Here is a 25920-nt window from a genome sequence, read left to right on the forward strand (position 1 = left end):
CTGATCCAAAGCCTTAAACTTTGTGTGCCTAGAACAAAATAGGGCTGGTCCAAAGGTAGTGAGTTACCTCAACTGATTGTACATCAGATACAGACTGAACTCCTTGTTGTACTCTTCCCCCTTTTCAATACCACACTTGACTAGTCTTTAAAAAAATATATATGGTTTGCCTCTTTCATCTGTTGCATGTCAATGGTTTCATCTCAACTCCTTTCCTCCACTGCCTACCAGGGTATGTTCCTGAAAAAGTACTGTAGGATAAATACCAATAGCAAAACTAATTTTTCCCTCAAACTCTGACAACTCCTCAAACCCTGCAACCTCCTTTCATGTAACCTTAAATGGCATAATCTGCCACCTAGACATAAAAGATAAAATCTCAGCTTTTTGACCACTCTCTATAGCACCTACTTTCCTAACTTTCACCCAATGACACGAAGACCACTCTACTTCAAAAATACTCTTTACCTCTTTTCCATTCCAACACTTACAATGTTAACTGTTTAACACATTATCTTTTTTTCCTGTTTCACTTTCCTAGCTAGGGGGTTGTTTGTAAGCTATAACTGCATGTAAGACACCACTCCTTCACATGCCACATGAAGCCCTTTACAACCAATATTTTCTCCAGTTACAGCTGGCTGCTCCCCAAATGCACCAGGGACCTTCACAACTCTTAATCCTTATTAGAGCTGAACCCTCAACCTGTCTACCTAAAAACCTCCAACTTATTCTCAAAGGCAATTTCAAATATAGCCCTTTGTGAAAATATCCCAGGCTCTATAAACCTTAACAGGGGAGCTCACAACCTCTGAGGCAACACGATTCATCTACGAAATAATCCAGCACATTGCAGGACACATAGCAGTCTCTACTAATTTCCCTATTAATATTTGCTTGTCATACATGTGCCTTCTTTGATCTGTTGAGTTCTTACGTATTTCATTTCTCTTTCTATTCCTGACGTGCTGGCATATTTACTTAACAGACTTAGAGTTATGTAAACAATGTATTATTCATAAACCGTATGTAATAAGTTATTGATTATGAAGTCTTCAAACACCACTGAACAAAAACCAGAGTCTTTCTGAACCAGGTCTTTTGTTTAGGATGTGTTTACTCAACTATCACACTATTTCCTGTTATCCAAAACCAATTTAACACTTTTTGGTATCTCCTGAGGCTCCAAGTTCCCGAAATAAGAATAAATGAGAAAGATAGAGGCTGCTGGTTAAGCTCACTTGCTTAGAGCATGGTGCTGATTACACCAAGGTCAAGGGATCATATCTGTCTACCATCTGACAGGAAATATGGAGGTACTTCAAAAAATTCATGGAAAAATAGAATTAAAAGATAATACGAATCTTTCCAGGAATTTTTTGAAGACCCCTTGTCAAGAAGGCAGAAGAACATGCTAAACAGCACAAAATCCAATCTGTGGAAAACTGACCAGATGCTAAATGAGATTAAGGAATTATATTATTTAAGCATACATGGTATTGTGGGTATGTTTATAAAAGCAGTTTTATCTTTACAGATATATATTGAAATATCTACAGATAAAGTCAGAGAAAGGCTTCCAGATAATTGGGGAGACTGTAAAACAAGAATGGCTGTGAATTTACTGTTGAAGCTAGATGATGAATACATAGAGATTCATTTTACTATACTATGAATTTAAATGTTCCATAATACAACTTTTAAAAGTTGAATTAACTATTAAAAAGGGTATCTAAAAAAGAAACACCAACCATTCTTCATTTTACTATACGTTAGTTTAGAGATTTGGAGAGGGGTGGGAGGTGTCCATGATTCCCTTCATTCTAATATAAATACAGTTTCCTATCTTTTATGTTGCCCTTAGTCTTCATAACAACCTTATGAGTAGGCATTATTCACTTCTACTCTGCAGATATAAAAAACTGAGATTATTGAATGGCTTTGGCTACAACCGGCTCTGCTAAGTGACAAGGCTTCAGATTCCACAAATGTTCTTTGATCCTTAGCAGCTACCTTCCTATCATAAAATAATACATGGTGGAACTTAAGATCCCAGAAGGCAATGGTCTGAAAGAAATACCAAGTTTATGTCCTAAAACATTTATGTAAAGTTCATGTTAAGGGCATGATTAAAGAATATTCAAATGCAGCAGATACTGATTTAACCCCCATTTACACAGGAAGACCCAGAGTTTTCAAACACATCTCAGAACCAATCTCCCACCTTCTTTTACTGTAGATAAGAAACCTAACATAGTTGATGCAGGATCACTAAGTTACTAATCAGGATAAGAAAAATCTGAACCTTATGAATAAAGAATTTTCAGAATGACTTCTGAGAGGATATTAATACCATTTTTCTAAGTGAATTTTCCACCCTGTACCAGATCCTACCCAACCTATTATTTCAGATTAACCTGACTTAATATTTCCTAAACCAGCAACAAACTACTGGATCTACCACTTTCTTTCCTAATGGAAGCATTCTCCCGTTTCAGCTTCATACACATCTAATCATACAACATATGTGAACTTAATTCCCCAATCCAACTTGAGGTATTTAAGTCCCCAATATGTGGTCATCTCCTAAAATTCATAACTAAACACATTCAATTTCCCACCACAGACATCAGTACTCTAGTTGAATCAACTCTTCACCATCTACTACCTACTTGGCTCCATTAGTCATCAGAAATAATCTTCACTTATTGGCTAAGGTCAGAAGAGAAGGGAAAACCATAACTTTTCACTGACACTTTATAATACAAAGCAATACATCAGAGAATAACTAAAGGTATGTTCTTGCCTCTTGAAAAACTAAAGTGAGGCCCCTAATTTTTAGGACCAAACAGCACTGGTAAGAAATTTGAAGGCATTTCTGCAAACACATAATTTCTTCACCATTCCTTGCTGTCTAGACCTCCTTTTTTCAACTAACGTTCTTTTAAAAACATTATTCAAGTCCCTCACTTTAAAACAATTTTTTTCAAACTTACTGATTGACAGTGTGAAATGTAAAGTTTAACTGCCTTTCCAAGAAGACTAAAAACTTTTTAATGAGGATGATTCTCAGTTCTTTTAAAAACATTATTCAAGTCCCTCACTTTAAAACAATTTTTTTCAAACTTACTGATTGACAGTGTGAAAATGTAAAGTTTAACTGCCTTTCCAAGAAGACTAAAAACTTTTTAATGAGGATGATTCTCATTAAGGTAGACTATACACCGTCAATAATTTAAAACATGAGGTTCATAAAAGTCTACGAAACCCCAGAAATTATACCAAAAAAGTATGGGTGTATCAGAATTTTTCTGAAAACAGCCATGACAAAATAAATAGGTAAGAATCACAGAAATAAAACCACTTCCTCGTTGTCTGTATCCATGATTCTCAGCCCTGACCGGACATAAGAATGCCTTGGGAAGTTTTAAAAATTATACCTGTACTACCTAAGACCAGCTGTATAAGAATCCCAGGGTTGGCCAGTTGCTCAGTTGGTTAGTGTGTGGTGTTGTAACACAAAGGTCAAGGGTTTGGATACCGGTACTGTGTATTTGCACATGCGCAAAAAGGGTAAAATGTAGCTGCTTCAGACAAAATCACTGGGTTTAAGGGCCTTCTAGTCACTCAGTCAGATCAATTCTCAACTGGAAGGTCTGCCTCTATTTTCATTTTTTAAGAATTTCAAAGTTCAAAAATTATTGGTTTTTCAGAATAAATGTTGAAACATAAATAACTATAAAAATCTAAAGAAATCTTTAAGGACAAATAAAATAACCATTTTGATGATGCATTAAAGAGACTCAAACCACACAATCTTAAAATGGCACTCAAAGCCCTTTACAATGTAGATCCAAACTACTTTTCTAGCCTTATTCTTCTGGCCTTTTAATGGCTAGCTATCGTAGTCTACATGGTATTTCTCACTCAAATGTACATTTTCAGGTCAATGTTCATACTGTTTGATGGCTGACTTGACTCCTTTACCCAGCTCCTTTGCATGATTGATGTGCACAGTTCAAATGTTTGGGTTTGTTTGTTTTCTGTGAAACATTACCTAATCAAGGAATCTACTTTAATTCTAAAAGCAGAGACTCAACCGTTATATATACATTAATAACATAAAAATACTAGTGACTGGAATATGGGCATTCCAAGATGAAAACTATGCTCCATATACTGTGTAATTTAAAAAGTGTACTATATACATGTAATAGTGTGTTCTGTGTATTTCCATATACTACATAATTTTAAATGTGGCAAACCAAATACACTTAAAATTTCCTTATGATAATTAAGACTAATGTTATCAGAATGTCAATGTGGTAAATAACTTTTTAGCATATCCTCCCATTCCCTGGTAACTAATTCCTATATCAGTTCTAAATCTCATTCAAAGCCATCCATAACCTTGCCATATACACGCATCTTTCAATTTTATTTTTCATGACTCTCCAACAAACACTAATGTTCTGAAGTCACAAGAAATCATAACCATTATTTCAACCATCTTGCCTTTCAGAACTACATCACTCCCCCACCAATGTACAGTATAAATCTTAACACTTTAACTCCTAAAGCAATTTCTATTGAGTCACTATATACTTCCTATTATATTATACTCTGTATTAGCTGGTATGCCCAAAGGAGGCTATTTTTAAGGTAAGCATTTTTATACTTTTCTGTGATGCCCTACAATGCCAAGCTAACTATTTAATAGAAAAATGATGGAAAGAACATGGGTATGCTAATAAGTCCCATTTCACCATTAGGCAAGCCAAATTGTCCCTACTTTTTTATTTGGCATACAGATTAAAACAAAACCAAAACTGAATTGTCTCAAGAAAGTGAAAACCAGTACTCCAGAAAATAATGTTCATGTCCTCAAATGTCCTGACAATATATGAAGTGACTCTCTGAAATCAAAAGAAATGTCACCACACTTAGTTTACTTGATGATTTGCGGGGAGATATTTTTTGGGTTGTTTTGGTGAAAAGGGAGAACTTTGAAAACATGTTTGCTGTTCATTACTTCAAGAGAAATTTCATTACTACAAAAAAGAAAGACAAAATGGTTCTTACTAAATAGTTTTTTACCAGAACAGACAAAATAAAACACCTTCAACATACCTGTCATAATAATCCCGTTGAAAGTCATAGTCCAACTCAAAAGAGGAGCTGAAAAATAAATACCGAAGAGGATTAATTTGGAGCTGTTGACGTTAGTTCACAATAGCAGATGGGAAAAAAAACCAAAAACAAAAACAAACAAAAAAAACCAACCATGCCAAACAAATCACAGACAGATCAACAAGATTAGCACGGAATAATCCCCAATCATTCAAACAATAGATCACTAAATTCCAATCACCTCAGACCACTGGACAGGCAGTGGCCAAATTGGTAATTCAGGTCAAAGTTCACTAAAATTTCAACACACAACTTACAAGCTAAAATAAGAACAATGAAAAATACAATAATAAACTAAACATTCTTATACCACTCTCCTTCCCTTCCTTACTCCCCAGCTTCTTAGAAGCTAAATAACTTCTCTTGAAGATACTTTTTTTAAAAAAAAAAAAAAAAAAAAAGATGACCAGTAAGGGGATCTTAACCCTTGACTTGGTGTTGTCAGCACCACACTCTCCCAAGTGAGCCATGGATCAGCCCTTGAAGATTTCTTTTATGCTATAAACATCAAACTACTTTTTAATAGCAAAAATCTCAGGATTTCTAATAATTCTCTAGTAAACAGGCAAAAAGGAGGCATATTAACACAAATTAATAAAGCATTATTACTTTTACACAGATAAAACACACCACATTTAGCCCTCCCCACATCCAGAAAACAGAGAAGATGCCCACTGATGGACACAATGCAGTTATAAATAATAAAGTTCCGGACCTGAGTAGAGGGGACGGAGAAGGGTGTTCTGGTACTGACCCGTACATCTCCGCTGCAGATCGTTTCACACCTGCTTTTCCTCGGTTCACTTTTGGCTCTGCAGCCAGATTAATATCTGAAAAAACAAAAACAAAAATTTTAATGATAATTCCGTATGGAGATTAAAAAAAATCTCAAATTACAAGTATACAGTCATATAAATCAACCAATGTCTGACAGTGTATCTCATCTTTCCTGTAAAAAAAAAAAAAAGGCACACAAATTTTTACAAAACTAGGACTGTCTTCCACTTCAAATCAACTTTCACCTTTCAGAGCTCAGTCAGTTACTATCACAGGGGACAAGTATACATGACTAATGTATCACAGGAAAAAATGTTATCAATGAGGAATAATGGTCACCTTTCTAGGGCTGGTTCTGTGCATTTTAAATAGCACAGACAAATAAATTAAAGAGAAAAACTTCAGAGATATAAAGTACATGGGCAATTCATATAATGTGATTGAAATGAGGTAGTGTGGCATCCTCAAATCATCCCCAAAGGCGAAGTTTTATTTCCCTTACAGATAATTTCAGCTGGACAGCTGCATAAAATATCCTGGTTAAGAAATGCTATGTGAACAAATAATTGCTTAAGTAAACAACCATTACACAGTCACCAAAAAAAAAGAAAAAGGAACCAAGGGGAAAACTCAAGTTTTGAAATACAACATAATTTTAAAAACATCTACTTTAGAGTGCCCAGCTACTTTCCTTGCCACCCGCTGCCTATTGAACAAAGGAGTTCATGTTCTTCTCCCTCTTGTTCTAACAGAAAAAGCCCATTTGTCAAAAACCAATAGCCAAAAGCTAGCCCTCTAAAACTCAAGTTTTTCACCTTCTCGTCATGCTAACCATTCCTTGCCAGTAATAATTCTGTCATCTTACACACTGCTTTTATTAAAAAGAGTCTCATCTCACTCACTCCCACCGAAATATACAAAATTCCAATCCTGCCCTAAACCTGGAAAACCGGAAGGGAAAAAAAGGCATGCAGGTGAGCAAATGTTAAAAATAACATTCACTGATAAAACTTTCTCTACTCTCACTGTGAACCTAGCGCATCAGTCAACTTAAAAGGATCTCACAGCAACAGTATATTACTATTCAGAGACTCACATCCCTGACTGCACGTACCCTTAAAAGAAATTCAACTTCCTTCTCTCCATTCTATTTCAACAGTACTAGACTCTCGTTTCTCAGGTGGGAGGCAAATCTTCCTTGCAGACTATGGGCAACAAAATCTTCTTGGACGTTAATTCCAAGTTACCCTCCTCTATTTTAGAGTCCTCAAGCAGATTAGAATCCCCTAAGCTCCCTAGTACCTATTTTCTATTGTTTCTCAGCTTCTCAAGTCACGTTAACCAATCCTTGTCATCAGTAACTTCATCTTCTTAAACACTGCTTTTATTAAAATGAGTCTCATTTATTCCCCCTAAAATAAACAAAACTCCAAATTCTGCCCCCAACCATTCTTTAGCTAGATGAATGTGGATAGCTTAATTTACCATTGAAGTATAAATATCTTTATACAAAGACAATAAACAGAATCCAGTCAACTCTGGAAATATTTATTTCCAGGTACTTAATCGATTTATAATATGCTATAAATACATAAGTATCAATACCATATTTTTATAGACTCCAATGACTCTAAACCTACTTTTTATGTGATAATGTACAATATAGCTACAACATTTAATAATATTGGATGGTGATGATGATAAAACTAGTCAGTAAACCACTGCACAGATCAAAAGAGGACCAGGGGAACTAATTAAGAGAATACAACTTTCCTGAGGTTATTTAAAACCAAAAATTATATTATGGTGGCTTAATCCAATTACAATTACATGGAGATTCATAATTTAAACCATCTCAGATCCTTTACAAGTGAAAATGCTTTATTTCATTCTTTTAGCTTTTAAGTCTGCTGCCCCTTCACACTCCAACCCCTAACCTTGAACAGGATTTAGAGTAACATTTGTAAGATTAATTTACTTGTCATCTCTTTGAATGGTACTGACAGAACTCAAATCAAAAGACACCACTGTCTAGTATCCATTATCCTTCCAATCCTCAAGGGATCAAAACAAACTAGTTCTCATGAATGACATATACAAATGTCTTATGTACACATTTATGTACGTAATAAAACAGGTAGTATAACACATCATCTATACATGACCCCTACTATTTGATATGTAAAACCCCTAGTTATTTAACAAGCAGCTGCTCCTCTTCCTTCCTAACCTTTCTGAAATTCAAGAAAGTCTATCAGGGATTTATCTTGGTTTCTAAATTATATCTTTACAAACAGTAGTTCTTACTTCTTTAAGACTAAGCAATGAAAATTAACAAACAGTAGCCATTGAGAATCACCACAGCCTTTCAGCTGTAAGTGTGGGTGCCAGAGAAATCTGAGAACACTAATAGAGGAATTAAAACAGTAACCTACAAAAAGGACTAACTGATTTCAGATACTACTGCTGGTTATTAAGGTTTGCTATTATAACCAGTGGAGACATAAGCCAGTTTTTCAGCAACTGTTTTTCACAAACACATAATATATCGATAGTATACAGGTAAAATCTCACTGGTTTTAATGAGAAGTTACAGGGGGAGGGAGGAAGAGGGGATGGCTCTACGTGCCACCAGCACCATAGGGAAAAAACACCAAAACAGACACTGAACTGATGTCCTCTTCCAGGGGGGTACCCTTTTAAACCACAGAACAGAAATGGATTTTAAAAACTATTTCCTCAATTTTCACAAGGTATGATACACAGCTAACAAGAACCTAGATGTACAGAATTCATACATATGAAAAATGCCTTGGAGTATTAGGCTTTCTCTCGAAGAACCTCATTTAAAAAGGCTGATGGAGAAGCATTCAGACACACTAAATATAAAGATGCTAACCCTGGTTGTCATCCTTGAGTTTAAGAATGATTTTATTTCTCATTTTATTTGATTATGGTATAGTTTCTAAATTTGCTTCAAAAATCATGAATTTCTTGTTAAAATAATAATAATATAATGACCCCAACATCGAACACTTGGCTAAAAGTTAATGGAATAACTTTCAATACCTATATACTTACTCTGAGGATTTAATCAAGATATGGACAATAAATTAGATGCACCCATAAAGATCCATTAATCCCATCCCTAGGAATATATGCTTCTAAAGAATTAACAGTCACTACAAATCATTTTTTCATCTGTTTACTGTCTGCTAAGTACCAGGTACGTCAAGGGACAAACAGTTAACAGATATGGCCCTCACAGCTTATATTCTAGTGGGATTTGCTGTTTAAAATTTTATTGAAGAGGGCAGATCTCCCAAAGTTTTAGAGATAACCAAAAGATCTTAAGTCACACTACTCTACATTGGATTAAGGTACCTTATAGTGAAATCTTCATTAAGGGGAGAATGATGGTTATATAAGGATACTTCAAAATGTTCATGGGAAAATAGATTACAACTCTTTCCACAAACTTCTGAAGTACTCTAGTATTCCAGATATATTTTTCTAACAGGCTTTTAACAACCCATGATTCAAATTACCAGCAATTGCAGTCTTTTAAAAATTTACAAATAACTTTAAATAATGTGGAAATTATGCTAAACAGGTTTAAGTCAAAAAGCAGTATTATAAAAATGTACAATACATAGGGCCGGCCCGGTGGCGCAATGGATAGTGCGCCGCTTGGGAAGCGCGGCGGCACTCCCGCCCGAGGGTTCGGATCCCACATACAGACCGGTTCCCGCTCACTGGCTGAGCGAGGCGCGGGAGCAACACCGAGGGTTGCAATCCCGTTGCCGGTCCCTGGTCCGGTACGGGGGCAACACTGAGGGTTGCGATCCGTTGCCGGACACGGAAAAAGACAAAAAGACAAAAAAAAAAAAAAATGTACAATACATAAAAGGAGGCATATACAAGAGTACTTTAAAAAGTTCGTGGATGGGCCGGCCCGTAGCTCACTCGGTAGAGTGCGGTGCTGATAACACCAAGGCCACGGGTTCAGATCCCATATAGGGATGGCCGGTTCGCTTGCTGGGTGAGCGTGGTACTGACAACACCAAGCCAAGGGTTAAGAGATCCCCTTACCGGTCATCTTTTTTAAAAAAATAAATAAATAAATAAAAAGTTCGTGGAAACCTAGATTAAAAGATAATTCAAATCTTCCTATGAGCTTTTTAAAGTGCCTTCATATATACTATGTAAAAAGAAAAGAAGGGACAGAAATATGCCAAAATATTTTTAAATGTTCTGTGGGTACTGTTTGTGATTAATCTTTATTACCCACCTTCATACTTTTTCTGTACTTTCCAAATTTCCTGCAATGATCATGCAAATTTGATCTTTTTTGCTAGGAAAGGTCATTTTTTAAGTCAAGTACTTAAGCATGCATTTCTTAATTAGGAAATGCATTTGGTAGAAATAAGAAGGTTAGTTGCATAAGTAGTAACAACCCAGATGTTAATAAAGCTGCTTTATAAAACCACTCAAATGTTTTTACATCATCAATCCCCCTTGTCCTATTCCCCTCTCCTGGTTTGAGACCAGATTTTTTTCTTCCTTGACTATGCAAGCTAACCCAGGTTTTCCATCTCTACCAGCATTTACTAGAATTAAAAATTTACTAATAATGCTGTTAGACAATGATATCGCATTAATCTACAAATTAGCTTTAACTTTAATAATCTATTCTAATATCTTAATGGAAAATATTAAGTCTTAATGGAAAATATTCATTTTAACTGAACTCATGTCCAGTTCAAGGATCAACAGTTTATATAGTGCAGCTTCTTCCATTTTGAAAATGAGAAGTTTCTGAAATATCCTAAATACTCCATAATTCCTCAAAGATGAAAGCAGTAGTCTAGTAACATCCTTTAAACGTCTTCTCAGCATTTTGAGATTGTTAAATGCTTTTTAAGTCAGATTCATTAAGATAAATTAATTCTTAAACTCAACACTGAATAATACAGAAGCTCTGTGTAATAAAAGTACACAGAATTTAAAAACCTAGAATCAATCTTTTCTAAAATTGGTTTCAAAGTATATAGCCAATAGGTAAAAGATTTCCAAAATGATTATATTCCCTGGTTAGTCTGCATCTTGTTTAATTCACTAGTAGACAACATCAAATGGGTGGGGCTTCTAGGAAAGCAGAATCCCACCACAGTACAAACAACAGAAAGAGAAAGAACATCAAGTATTTTCCTGGAGGTTATCAGGTGGTAGCACTCAAATTTGTAATCCTGGTATGCATGTATGTTTGTGTACTGTATATCTATTTTTTCATTCCAGGTTCTTATTTCCATTTTTATCATCAAAAGGTCACCATTGGCTTGTCTTACCGGGTAACTCAAAATCAGAAATATTAAGTTACTTTTATTGCCTTACTACACCCAAGAATCTATGTGTCTGTTTTATACCCTTGTCTGTTTGATCATTAAGCTTCATCTTGATGCAATAAAAGCAACAAAAAATTTTAGTGGCAGTGTAAAAGGCAGGAAATTTTAAAGATTCTTTAATATATTAAAGAATTTTAATATATTCTCACTTACAAAATTCATCAGAGCCTAAAACCAAAAAATAAATAAATAAAATCCATATCTGGTTGGTATATAAGCAAACCTGTCAGTTTTATTACCAACTGTTCATTCTAAAATTTGAGCCATCATTCCTCTTCACCCTCTTAAGAGACAAATCCATCTTAGATTGTCAATCTAGCTAAAAATTTGGGAAACTTTTATGATAAGTACTTTGTTTCTCTTAAGTCCACATTAAATCTCAAGCAAATTCTACTGGGAAGAGGTATGGCGGTTTGCACTATCTGATAAGTATGAGAGAAATAAGGTTCAAGTGTTCCAGAAAGAGGTTCTGGTATTTGCTAGGAGCTGGACCAAAACCAATTTAAAATTGGAGTAAAGCCTTCCACTCCCTAGCCTTTTTGTCTGGGTACTAGAACAGTACCTTTAATGAAAAGGGGTTGGGAGGATATGAGATTGGACACTGCAAAAGTTTTCAGTGTCACTCACTGAGACGGGTTCAGTACATGTAGACATATTTAACATAAAAAGAAAATACGTGAACAAACCACAAGATATGTTTCTACTGTATACTTCAGCATGTCTTCTACCTGGCCACCCATTTATATAGGTTTACCATATTATACTTACTTATATCACATTATTCATTGGTCCAGGGAAAAAAAAGTCAAAATGGCATCATTATGGTTTATCAGACAAAGTCATACTTGAGAATGAGGAAAATAACTTACCTCACATTAGGAGATTCAGAACCTTACCTTAGAATTCCCTTTGTTACTATCTCTTAAAACCTAAACTAGGCCCTAAAATCAATTCAAACTAGATGCAACTCCATATGCCTAATATGCTATATGTAAAAATTATTTCCTTTCTTTGGAGAACACTAAAGACAAAATGGAACTAGATGGCAGCAATGAGTTGGCATCTTTTTAAAGGACGACAAATATTGACTCCAAAGTTTTCAGTTTGCCTTTCACAATTTCTTGTTAAGTTTTCAATATTCTTTGAACTCTATAAATAAATCTATCTGCCTACTTACAGCACCATCATCCAATCTCAGTTGCTCAACACACTTCAACTACTTTTTTGCCCTTTAGGTCCCTTGCTCCTTTGGTACTCTTTCCCATACTACTTTCATATTACTCTTTCTCTCTCTGGTCACCTTCTTTGTACTGCCTATGAATCTCTACTTCTTTCATCAACTATCTCCCTCTGGCCTCTTCAGAGAGGCCAACAATGAATTAATAGTCCACATGCCTGCAAAATACAGTGTATTTTAATTTGCTCCATTCCCAAGGCTCATTTACCAAAAACACAGACACGATCTCAAGGTAAAGACTATCACGTAAAGACTTCTAGCATGCAAGAGTAGTACCTGGAAGTACTTCTAAGAGGTTTTAAGGTTATGTGAAAAAACAAAGTTGGCTATTTTTAGATAAACAATGCTAACTGCTATGTGTAAGAATTAGAACTAAGAATATGCTTAAGATATTACAAAATCATGGGGACAGGAATGAATAATAAATGTTACTACTAGGTAGATATTCTTTAAAACAAAAGTTGCGGGGCCGGCCCGTGGCTCACTTGGCAGAGCGTGGTACTGGTAACACCAAGGCCACAGGTTCAGATCCCTATATAGGGATGGCCGGTTCCCTCACTCAGGAGAGTGTGGTGCTGACAACACCAAGCCAAGGGTTAAGATCCCCCTACCGGTCATCTTTGAAAAAAAAAAAGTTGGGACCAACCTCACACTATACACCAAAATAAATTATAATTGAATCAAAATGTGCAATTGTCAAAATAGAAAACAAGGCAAAACTCAACAGTCGCAAGAAGAAATAAGAGTAACAACAGAAAAAATGACAGTAAACTAAAAACAAGTGGATCATAAACATGAAAAAAATATTTTAAAGAAAAAAATTAAAATTAAAACATTTAAGGATATCACTTTTTAAAATCTACTAGACTGGTGAAGATTACACCAATTTAACAAATGATTGAGACAACTGTCAATGTATGCAAAAAGTACTGAGCAAAGGCTTATTTAGTGGGGAACAGGATTGGCATGGTCTCAAAGTATTACCCAACAGATTATTCACTAATTACAAACACGAAAAAATGTACCTTCACAATGGCGGAGACCAAGAGGTCACCACCTAAACTAAGTGATTAAATTTAAGAGTCAGTATTTGTAGGACAACTGGACATTATATGACTCCTGATGTGACACAGTAAGAAACACACATCACCTATACAATGTTCTTAGCAAGATATTTGACTTGAATCTATGTATGGGAAACCATCAGACAAATTCAGTTTGTTGGAAATTACACAACACAACTGGTTGGGATTCCTCAAAACAAAAAACAGCCTTTTACTAGATTTAAAAAGCAGTAAGTGAAACTTGATTAGATACTGGACTGGAGAAAAGACATCTTTTGTGACAACTAGATAATTTTAACATGAGGGCTGGTCAGTAAACTCGCTTTATTAGAGCTTGAAAGTCAAGGGTTTGGATCCCCACAGAGACCAGCTACAAAAAAAGAAAGAAAAAGAAAGAGAATTTAACATGCATTTATGAGATATTTTAATGAAATAAGTGTTAATTTTCACTGTTTTGCTAATGCTTTGGTGGTACATTATGTTTATTAATAGGAAATGAAGCCATGTTCCTAAGTGAATTATGATGCTTATTAATTATTAGTAACTAACTGAAATCATTCAGGAGGGGAAAAAGGCTTACAGAAAGCAAACATGACAATCTATAGTTGTTACCAGAACAAGAATAGAGAGGCTGAAGGCTGAAAATAGGATGTGTGCTACATATGCATAAATTACTTATTCAAAATAGCTTTTTAAGATCCTACTATTCCAAGTGGGAAATTGATACGTACCAGGTCACACACTTCAGCAAGTTCCCAGAGAACAGCAAAATTATGTCTTTTTTTCTGTCAAATTTGCTAACGTAAAAGTGACCATCCAATAGGGTGGAAGAGGGAAGTAGCACTTACATTACTATTACTAAGTAAACCAGTACAGTTTTTGTAGGTTCATCTGAAAATTCTTTTTTTTTTTTCTTTTTTGTCTTTTTTCGTGACCGGCAACGGGATCGCAACCCTCGGTGTCGCGCCCGCACCGCACTCAGCCAGTGAGCGGACCGGTCTCTACATGGGATCCGAACCCTCGGTGGGAGCGCCGCCGCGCTCCCAAGCGCCACACTCAACCGAGTGCACCACCAGGCCAGCCCTGAAAATTCTTAATAAAAAACAAGTGTCAAGCAATGGGAAGGTATGTCCATATATTTGTATTAATTAAGCAATTGAGGATGTTTGGTTTCAGGTCATCTCATGTTTGGAATTGAAATACATATTTGTTAACAAAAATGCAAGTCCTTATTATGAAAATAATACACAAAAACATCCTCATATTTAAGGGCTTTGGGGTCAGACACACCTGTCTCAACTTCAAGCTCAAACAGCCTAAAGTCAGCAAAGCTTTTCTATAAACCCCTAAGCAAAAGCTGGAAAAGTTGAGCTTTTCCCTTCTTCAAAAGCAATTCAAAACTTTTGAAATAAAGGAGATGGTATCTCTAGAGCATGAACTTTCACTGGACACTGTATTACATAATTTGGGCTCTCTCATTCATTGGTAGTACCAACGGATATAGACATTTCTCTCTACATTCTCAACCTTCACAGTTAACTGAGCCAACATTAAATGTTGTTTGTTTCTGTGTTACATCAGACTTAAAAAATAAATTTAAAAACATTTTAAAGTCCATCATATTCTTAACTAGAGCAACTTCTGTTTTACTACACAGTAAAACTCCCCATCAGCAAAACCACTTAAAAAAAAAAAAAAAAATCCCAAATCTGCAAGTACCAAACAAGAAATCAGGAATACGTAAAAAAAAAATTTAAAAAAAAAATGCTTTTCACAGGAAAAGAATTAACATTTCAAAGTCACTCAGCAAGGTCAATAAATGTTAACTGGGAACTAAAACATAAAAGCACATGCGATACAGAAAAATAATATGCAAAACATGCAGGAAGAGCCTATTATTTCAAACATAACTGAAAATCTATGCGAATGAGAGTAACAACTCGGTTAGTATGAAAATCCCAGGTCAAAAGAGTATATTATACTTAGAACTTAAGAGATCCATATTCAAGAATTTGGGTCTTTTGTCTTAAGAGTCAGCAATTTACTTTCAAATGGTTCAGCAAAAAAGTAAAGAAAAAGCAAACACGGCCATCTGGGTAGAATGTACACAGGAATTCATTATACTGTTCTGCATACGTTTGAATATTTTCCTTAAAAAGTTGGAGAAAAAGAAAAAATGGTTATGTAACTATTAGTTACAGATCTACCTTAATCTGCAAAATTGTGTTTTTTGAATGTGAATCTTTTTAGCTATCATTTATCACCAAGAAAGAATTACAGAATGGTCACATTATGCCAACATATAATATGATCTGTATAAGAACTCAGGTAATTCAAAATAAACATACTTCAGAATGGCATGCATATTTCTGATTATTAGCCTAAGAAGCTTCACTCTTTATCCAGCCTGCTTGTTTTTTTTTTTTTAAAGATGACCGGTAAGGGGATCTTAACCCTTGACTTGGTGTTGTCAGCACCACGCTCAGCCAGTGAGCGAACCGGCCATCCCTATATGGGATGAACCCAGGGCCTTGGTGTTATCAGCACCGCACTCTCCCAAGTGAGCCACGGGCCGGCCCCAGCCTGCTTGTTTTGAAATTACTTGATTCTCCCTGCAATTTGAGGAAGTTATTTCAAATTCTGCACCTAAAATAGTCTTTTTTTAATATTGCATTATTTCGAAGTTACATAAAATGTGGCTACACTATGATGAACTTCCCCCCGCAAACATCAAAAACACCTGCCAAAATGTCCACCAGTATTTCCAATTTCCAAGCAGGCAATAAAAAAGGAGTTAGTTCACTCAGCCAGCCACACCCCCTCTACCAAAAGGAGTGAAAGTGTTTCAGACACCAATACTTCTCTTTAATGTGCACATCAGTACTTCCAGGGTATGGTGTGAGATCTGTATTCCTATGAAACTTCCAGATGATGGTGACGTTACGCTGAAGTAAAGACCATACTGTGAACAGCAAGGGGTAACAACACAATCACAAGATTTCATTTCCTTATTATCTTGTAGAAAGCTTCAACTGAATCAATGGACTTAACTGAGCATGAATTCTCGCCAAGTATACTTTAAATCTACCACAGACCACAATCTCTTATCAGAGACACATGTATTTGAGAAAATAGTATTTTTTAGATTTTAGAAAGGTAATATTATGCTTTTTTTTTTGCTATATAACACCCCCCATCCCCAGTGGGATCTGGGGAAGCACCCAACTGTCAAATCAAATATTTCTCCAGTAATACATCTGAAGTCACTAAATGTAACAGAGACTATAAATAAACTCATCAGTTGAGGTCAGGTTTTGTTGCCAAATGAGTCTGTCTCAAACAAATGAAAAACTTTACTGCCAGAGATTTTTAAATTTCTGAACTGTGGACAAAAGATACTGGACCAGTACAACAAAGTAATTTAGAAGCCCTAAATACTTTTTATTAAGGAAATTGGACTTAAAGTTACTACAACATTCTCTATTACCAGACCTAACTAAGCAGCTAAAACAAAGGGTTTTATATATAAATTTGAGAATTTAACAGTAAAACACATAGTAACATAGTGGAATCTCATCTGTCATCCTCAATCTTATTTTATCAATATGATATTTAACTATGTTAAGACCCTCTTCTTCTCAAAGAAATTTTTTAAACATCTCTAATAACAAAACTTCCCACATCCTAGAAAGAACTATACATTAGCAAAAAAAAAAAAAAAAAAAAAAAAAAAAAAAAAAAAAAAAAAAAAAAACAATAACTGTGTCACTAATCCCATAAACATAATACAATTGGGGAATGCCTTACTCAGTCCTCAGAGTAGTATATTAGGGCCTTAAAATAAATGTTTTTGGTGTGATAATGATTGTGGTTAAAATCTTTATATATAACACCAGGGTCACAGGTTCAGATGCCCAAACCAGCCAGTGGGCCCCACCAAATGAAGTCCTTATTCTTTTAAAAACACATATTGAAATATCCACAGATGACATATATTAAGGATTCGTTTCGAAATAACATGCTAAGGAGTGGATGGGTGGATGCAGGTATAGATGAAAAAAGACTGACCAAGAATTTTTAAAGCTGAATGAATAACAAGTGTATGAAGATTCATTATACTATTCTCTCCTTTGCATATGTTTACATATTTTTCACAATAAAAAGATAGCACCAAATATTTGCATACACATACCTGAAAATAAAAATTACATGTGAGCTGGCCAGTTAGCTCAGTTGGTTAGAGCATGGTGCTGATAATACCAAGGTTCAGGGTTCAATCCCTGTACTGGCCCCCCACAAAAAATTACATATGAATCTGAAAATATACACAGAAATATAGTCAACATGGTGGCAAGGTTTCACTCAGAAAACCTACACCTCTGTAAACATTCTTACTTTCAATTCAAAGACTTTTTAAACACTTCAGACAATGCATTAGATGAATAAGACAGGGTCAAACTTTGAAATTAAGGCAAAAAATCCGAAGTAATTCACAAAACTAGAAATTAAGTATTAGTGGCCACTAATACTGCCAGTAGATAGGTTTCTCCTTTTGGAGAACAACCTAGATTGAAATATGCATGCCCTTGAATGATTATATTTCTGGGGCTTAATTCTAAGAAAATAAAGACATTTACAAATTGGATTTTAAGATTGTTCAAAGCTTGTTTATAAAAGAAAAAAATGGGGGGAAACCCTAAGGGCCCAATAGAGTACTAGTAAAATAAAATATCGTACAAGTATGCAATTTGATACTATGTAGCTATTAAACTGGTAGCATATCTGCATCTACTGACATAACATGTTATGGTTAAGTAAAAAATAATATATTACTAGTCTAACAGCAAGGTCAGGGATTCTGATCCCCACACTGGCCAGCTGCCAAAAAATCTATATGTATCTATTTACTCATATATGCGCTGTAGGATATGGCTTTTTGGAAAGACTACATATGCCAAATAAAGCCAGGAGGAACACACCAAAACTCTTATCTTTGGATGGCTGAAGTATATCAAATTTGGGGGAGCTTGTTTACATTTCCCAAATGTTTTATGAGCATGTATTACTTGATTTGGATTAAAGGTAAAAATAAAGATGAGGTACCTTTTTTAAAAATCCACATCAATCTTAAAAAAGGAAGACCATCAAGCGACTTATTTCAATAAAACTACAAATTAGAATAACCACATAATTCTAGCATAAAAAGACAAGAAACTTTGAAGGACAATAACAATTGCCTCAATGTTAGCCACAAAGGTTTCACATTTGACATCAAAACCACTTAGGTGAAGATGACTATATTTAAAGGATTAACATAAGGAATGGCAGTGCATTATGAATAATTTCATTATTTTAAGAATAGATAACTTTAGTAAGAGGACTAGAAGAAAAACTTTGTTTAATATGCACTCTACTAAACTATTCCTAAATGTTATTCAGGACTAGCAGGAAAAGCCTAAACCTGGTTCAATAAATTCCCAAAGAGTTCTACCAGTTTTGAAATCAACTCAGGAGCCATAGGTTTAATCTAAATAGGAAACAGGAAGAGTTATTTCAGACTGGTAAAATCAGAATCAGATTAGTTAGGAAGAAAAACTCATATGTTCTATAATCTGCTACGGCTACCTCTTACAGTTATGCTTTCTAAATGGAGAATAAATTTTCACAAAATGATAAAGTTCTTCCAAATTTGATCACAAACCCAACACAGACAACACCGCAGCCTATGCCATCAAATGCTAACTTGACTCATTTCATCACAGCCAAATTTATTTTAAGGCTGTTTTTTTAATTCCACTTAACTATTAACACTGCTTACTAGACCCCTCCTATATAGGCAGCAGTTATGCTACTTATACCCAGGCACAGAATCAGAAGAGTTGATGTATGTCTATAATAAAGTTTTAAGTTTTCAATTAGTAGCAAAATACTATATTATTCATAATACTCAGAGTCTTTAAGCACATAGAACAAGTTTCCTTTCAAGCCTAAATCCCACTTCCTTGCCCAGAGGTAATCAATGTTCATTGTTTGGCATATTATCTTTCCAGACATCTATGCCTCTACATAGGAGAAAATAAGTTCTACAAGAGGTGAGCTGGTAGTAAGTGCTAAAGAGTATTTAGAGGGAGAGAGGCCTGAAGGGCTAAGTGAAGGAAGCTATCACTAAGGTTGGGTGGCTTATGAGTAAAAACCTAGAAGAATACAACCTTATGAATGAATGGGAAAAAATTCCAAGGAAAAGCTCTGACGTAGCAACATATCTATTGTGTTCGAGACACAGTAAGAAGGCCAGTGTGGATGAAGCACAGTATATTAACAATCAGAGGGAAGGAGCACAACAGATCATGTAGGGTTATCTTGTAAATCAGTACAATTTTGACTTCAGTGCTAAAACTGGTAGCCATTAGATGAGTTTCAATAAGAAAATCTTAAGCAATACATTCTTCAAACACTACATTTGAATAGGCTCAATCCAGCCACCACTTTGAGAACAGACTGGTGGGGAGGGGCAAAAATGTAAACCTACTGCAATAATGCACAAGACACACTGTTGGCTTGAAATTGGACCAAGTGATGGCAGTATATACAAGTGGTTGTATGTTTTAAAGGAAAAGCTGATGACATGATTTTCTACAAGACCAAAGGTGAGGTATGAGAGGGAAAAAAAGTCAAGGATGGCCAACCAAAGTCTTTGGCCTAAGTGACATGAAAATAAGTCTCATTAACTCTGAAAAGGGTAAGGGTGCACAAGAAAACTGGATAGAGGGAAGGAGCCTAGTTTTGTACTTTTAAGTTGATATACTTGATATTCAAGGAAGCTGTCAGGTCGGTAACTGGATAGGTAACTCTGTCATTAAAGTACAGGTTGTTGATGTAAATGTGGGAATCATCAGCTTATTAGGTGATATATAAAATCATGAAACTGAATTGAAATGACCCAAGGAGTGTAGACAGAAAAAAGTAGAAAGATTGAACCAGAAGGCATTCCAAAAGAAGAGGAAGGAACAGCCAGAAATATACAACAAAAACCTGGAAGCAAAGTAAAAAAATGTTTTAAGTAAGACAGTGGCTTGACTGGGTAATTGACAACAACAGGTCAAGCAAGATGAAAACTGAAAAAGGACCACTGGACTTAGTAACATATCCCTCTTGGTGCTTTTTCAAAAACCATAAATAAATTTTTGTCTTCAACTAAAACTCACTCAAAGTCCAACGTAATTTTTTTTTTTAAGTACTTTAACCAAATTAAAATTCATTCTTCTGCTCCACCACTTATTAGGTATGTCTAACTTTGAACAAATTATTTAAATTCTGTGCTTTGCTGGGTGGTTAGCTTAGCTGGTTACTACAGAGCACAAAGTGTTGCGGCACCAAAGTCAATTCAGATCCCTATACTGGCCAACCACAAAAAAAAAAAAAAATTAAATGGACACAAAGTAAAGTGTTTAGATGACTTCCATAAGGGATAAATGCCAAGTTCTACTATTTTTTCCTTCCAAATCAGAAAGTGATTATGTCTAATGCAACGGGTGTTATAAAAGTTAACTAGTAATTTTCTAGAGCCTAACCAGACCTTATTCAATTCAACCTGTCCTCTTTGGACTAATTATACTTGCTTGTTGTTAATACACAATGAAAACTCATTTGAAAAATCAGAACAAGTATCCTTAGGCCTAGGATTACTGCTTTCTTCAAGAGATTGAGAGACTAGCCTACTGTTAATAGGTCTCCTAACATACTGCCCTACTTGCACTCTTAGTCCTCACCCATCACTAACATCCCCAGGTAACAGCCAGAAAGAACTTCCTGAGAAATAAACCAGAGCGCTCTATTCTCCAAAATCCTTCAACAAATTTCTCTTGTGCCCAAGATAGTCTAGATCTGAAACATGGCTATACAAGGCACTGTACACTATGATGCTTGGTCCTTCCCCACCTCTTCATCTTATTCTACACATTCTTGGTGAGTATCTTCCAGCAGTATTTCATGCTCAGAAGCCAAGTTTTCTCCCCCATTATTTGTGCTTTTCACATGATACTCAACTTCTGGCATCTTGGCTCTACCATCGTTCTTACTGACAGCATCCCCCCACCTCCTTTTTAAATTAGATTCCCTTACTATCTTCTCATCCATCATAGAACTCTGTTCATTTCCTTCATGGATCCAGACTATGAAAGTGCTAATTTTACTTTACTTCTTCCTGTCATTAGTCTATAATAACCAAGAGAGCAGGGGACAATATCCATTCTGCTCATTCCTACATGCCCAAGCCTAATAATTTTCAGAATAAGCACTCATGTTTAATAAACAAACATCTCTACTTGAATGTTCCATGAGCACCTCAAATATCAATATTTAGAACTTTTCCCACCCTCTCAAATTCTAGCCTGCTCTCTGTTTACATTCCCCAACATCTATCCCCATACCAGAAGCTAGAAACCAGGAGTCATGCCAAATCTCTCACTAATCTTGTACACCCTATCACATACTATCATCAAGTCCTCCTAATTTATACTCTAAATCTTTCATTCCATCAGCATTATCTTTGTCCAAGCAAGGTCATTATTCTTCCTTGGACTTTAATAGTGTCCTTATTTATGCCCTACTTCTAATCTCATTTTTCTCTAAGCCATTTCCACTCTATTAGAATGACATTTCTAAAGTAAAAATCTGATGTCACTTCCCAGTTTCAAATCTTTCAATGGCTCACCATTAGTTCCTGGATAAAAATACAAACTCCTTGACACAGCATTTTAATTTTTATGGTCTGGCCATAACCTAAGATTCAGTTCAGCACACTTTCTCTTAAAAGCATTCTCCGACCTCTTATAGTCAGTTAGGTACCCATTTCAGTATGCTTCTACAGGATAGGTGCTTGTCTTCCTCAGTGGGCTGTGAGTCATTTAAGACAGAGTTATACTTTTTTGTATCCCCAAAACAGAAGAACATGACCCACACAATAATGGATTTGTAAAATAAGAAGTAAGATATAGGGCCGGCCAGGCGGCGCACTGGAGAGGGTTCAGATCCCATGTGGAGACCAGTTCCCGCTCACTGGCTGAGCGCGGGTTCCTCGCACTCCCTCCCGCCGAGGGTTCAGATCCCATGTGGAGACCAGTTCCCGCTCACTGGCTGAGCGCGGTGCGGGCGCAACACCGAGGGTTGCGATCCCGTTACCGGTCAGTAAAAAAGACAAAAAGGGAAAAAAAAAAAAAAAAAAGTAAGATATAAATCAAACAGAACCTATAGTGAACAGCTTCCACACAATGACAGAGAGCAACAGCTCTCATACAACAGAGGACATCAATAAAACTTGGACCTACTTAAAAAACAGATTTGCATTCCTCTTCCAGATAACTTTAGGACCTGTTTCTCCCCCATTCTGTTTTCCTTTTGAGGGTATTTTCGGTGTTTCCTTTACTCTTTTGATCCAAGTAAGGGAAAGACCAAGTATGCTATTTAATATATGATATAATACCATAACACTGAATACGTCTTTAAAAAATCATTCTAATTATCTCCTGCTAGGAATCTTATTAGAGCAACCCGAATATCACTACCAAAATATTCCACTGTAGGGCCAGCCCATGGCTCACTTGGGAGAGTGTGGTGCTGATAACACCAACGCCACGGGTTCAGATCCCTGTATAGGGATGGCTGATTGGCTCACGTGGGAGAGCATGGTGCTGACAACACCAAGTCAAGGGTTAAGATCCCCTTACCGGTCATCTTTTAAAAAAAAAATATATACATATTCCACTGTAGTCAATTAGTACAGGTTGCTAAAATTCTTAACTCTTTGGTTATCCACATCCTTATTAATCTCTGCATTATTCTTGTGAATATACAAGGATTCATCTTTTCCTACCATCCTTGAGAACACACTAGATTCCCCAATATCTAGCTGAACCTCAAGTCATCAACGAAAAAAAGTTCAGCCCCAGATCCTTCCTGATTTGCATGCAAAGATTAAACAGATTTCCCTGCTTTCTGAGGTTAAAAAGCCTATCTATCCTTTTCTCAAATATCTAAAAGCCTTTCAGTGAGATAGCATTTTAATATTGTAACATTTCTCTTCTGGTGTGATTCATGTTAAAGTTTAATGAGATATAGAATACAATCCAAAAATGCTGTCACAAACCCAAGGAAGATTACTCTAAATGACAGAAGATGTTTATTGATTTGTAATAATCTAAGAAAAAGGACTACCTAACATGTCCTTGTCTTGCTGCTGCTACTCATTAAAACAAGCCATTTTCATCCTAAAGCACAGGTAAACTTTAGCTACTCTTTCCAATTATCAAAAATCCTCAAGTGGGGCCGGCCCGTGGCTCACTCGGTAGAGTGCGGTGCTGATAACACCAAGGCCACGGGTTCGGATCCCATATAGGGATAGCCGGTTTGCTCACTGGCTGAGCGTGGTGCTGACAAAAATCCTCAAGTCAATTCATTAAAAACTCACATTATTCCATTAGTTTACAAATAACTGAGGGGGCCTCCCCTGGGAAACATCTGGAGATACACGCACAAAGACTTAATCCAAACATTTCCAGAGGCTACATCACATCAACTTAACTTAAATGGGTGTATTTCCTAGTATTTATAATGAAACCAAGAGGACCTCACACCTCTTACCATCACCCAGGAAGGGTGTGCATCTGTTCCGAAGGCCCCCCTGGCTCCAGGTCATCCTGGCTGCTGCTGCTCCAGGCTGGTTATCCATGTTGCTGCAGCTTGTGGTTTGTGAGGGGTAGTGTACAGGAAAAGCAGGATGGGATTTCAAGGGAAACAGGAGGAAGATGGCTTTCTGGGAAAATGCCACCACCACCATAGGTGTTAAGTAGTACCACACACATTTTATTGCAGCACAGTTTAAAAATTTAACAAATGAAATATTAAAAATAAAAAAAACAAAAAAATAAAAAAAAATAAAAAATACAGACGTCCAGAGATGCTCTAAAACAGTTAAGTTAAAGATTAGGAAAAATAAAGTCACAGACTTAACAGCCAGTAAAATTCTTTCCAGTGCAGGGAAGGGGTAAGGGCAAGGGTGGGGTTGGGAGAGAAAAGGTTTATGTGATCAATCCACTTAAAAATGCTAATGCCTTCGCTTTCTCTCCCAAGATGCAAAACTCCAAAGTCAATCAGGAGGTCGGAGAAATTCTTATGAACATTCAGAAAAACTCGATTTTAATCCGGTTAAAAATCATCAGTGTTATTATCATCATCATCATCACCATCATAAGTATAATAATAATAATAATAATAATAATAATAATAATAATAATAATAATAATAATAATAATAAATAATAATAACTACTAACAACAATAAAAAGGAAATCAGCAGAAAGTCAGGAAAAATGTAAAAAAAAAATTGGAATAACTTACTGTAGCTGAAGATCAAAAAAATCTCACTGTAAAAAAACAAAAATAAAAATAGCCCAGATTAGAAAAACGGGAGGTGCAAAAATGTCAAGTCAGTAAAGTTCATTTCTTTTCTCTTTCCAAAAGCAGTTTCCACAAAAACCGCAAGGGTAAAGTTCTCAGTAGCAGACAAGCAAAGCCCTTTCCACATCATCAATCAATCTTAAAAATACACGAGGAAGTAGAGAGGTCAGTTTATGAGAGGCTAAAAGGTTCCTCCTCCTCTAACCCAACTGCTGCAGAAAAAATAGAAATTTTAAAAATTACATCTTAAATCCAGGTCCCATTTTTGGAAAATAATTTTTTAAAAAACCACCTGTACATTTGCGTAGTGCACATCAAGTTGCATCATTATGTTTAAAATGTCTTTATAAAATCAGTTTTGGGATGGGAATGTGTGTGTTCTGGAAGGGTGGGGAAGGGAGGTTAAAAATCAAAGCTGAGCTCCAGTGAGTAGGGATGGGGTTCGCCTTGCTGCCCTGTGAAAGGAGAAGGGACAGATTGAGTCAGAGTTCCTCAGAAATGTTGTGCCCTAAACCCCAAAGACAGAAGTATCTGTCTATTGTATCTAACACATTTTGGCAAAGCATAGCATTCCACTGGGATGGGGAAAGCCTCTATAGAATCATCACCACTACCAGTGACTGTCTCATAATTCTTCAACCTCAACAGGTGACAAAAGTTAACTGAACACACTTCAGTATCCCCTCTTAAGGGTCTCCAAAAAAAAAAAGTCTACATTCAAACATTCATCTTGATAATCAGCAGTTTGGGCAAAGAAAATATAGGAAAACCAGGCCAACGAATAGAAGTGAGCA

General features: G+C 35.9%; 1 protein-coding gene across 1 annotated transcript in view; it reads right to left on the reverse strand.

Annotated features, from left to right (window-relative positions):
* The window catches only part of HNRNPC (heterogeneous nuclear ribonucleoprotein C (C1/C2)), a 36272-nt gene extending 11765 nt beyond the window's left edge, over positions 1–24507 (reverse strand). The window contains exons 1-3 of the mRNA XM_008574072.1: positions 24312–24507; positions 5945–6020; positions 5131–5178 (exon numbers count right to left, since the gene is read on the reverse strand). Of these exons, the coding sequence (XP_008572294.1) occupies positions 5131–5178; positions 5945–6020; positions 24312–24507 (320 nt within the window). The remainder of the gene's footprint in view (positions 1–5130; positions 5179–5944; positions 6021–24311) is intronic.
* Between the last annotated feature and the right edge of the window lie 1413 nt (positions 24508–25920).

Source organism: Galeopterus variegatus, unplaced genomic scaffold (genome assembly GCF_000696425.1).
Source record: "Galeopterus variegatus unplaced genomic scaffold, G_variegatus-3.0.2 Scaffold994, whole genome shotgun sequence".
NCBI classification, from domain to species: domain Eukaryota; kingdom Metazoa; phylum Chordata; class Mammalia; order Dermoptera; family Cynocephalidae; genus Galeopterus; species Galeopterus variegatus.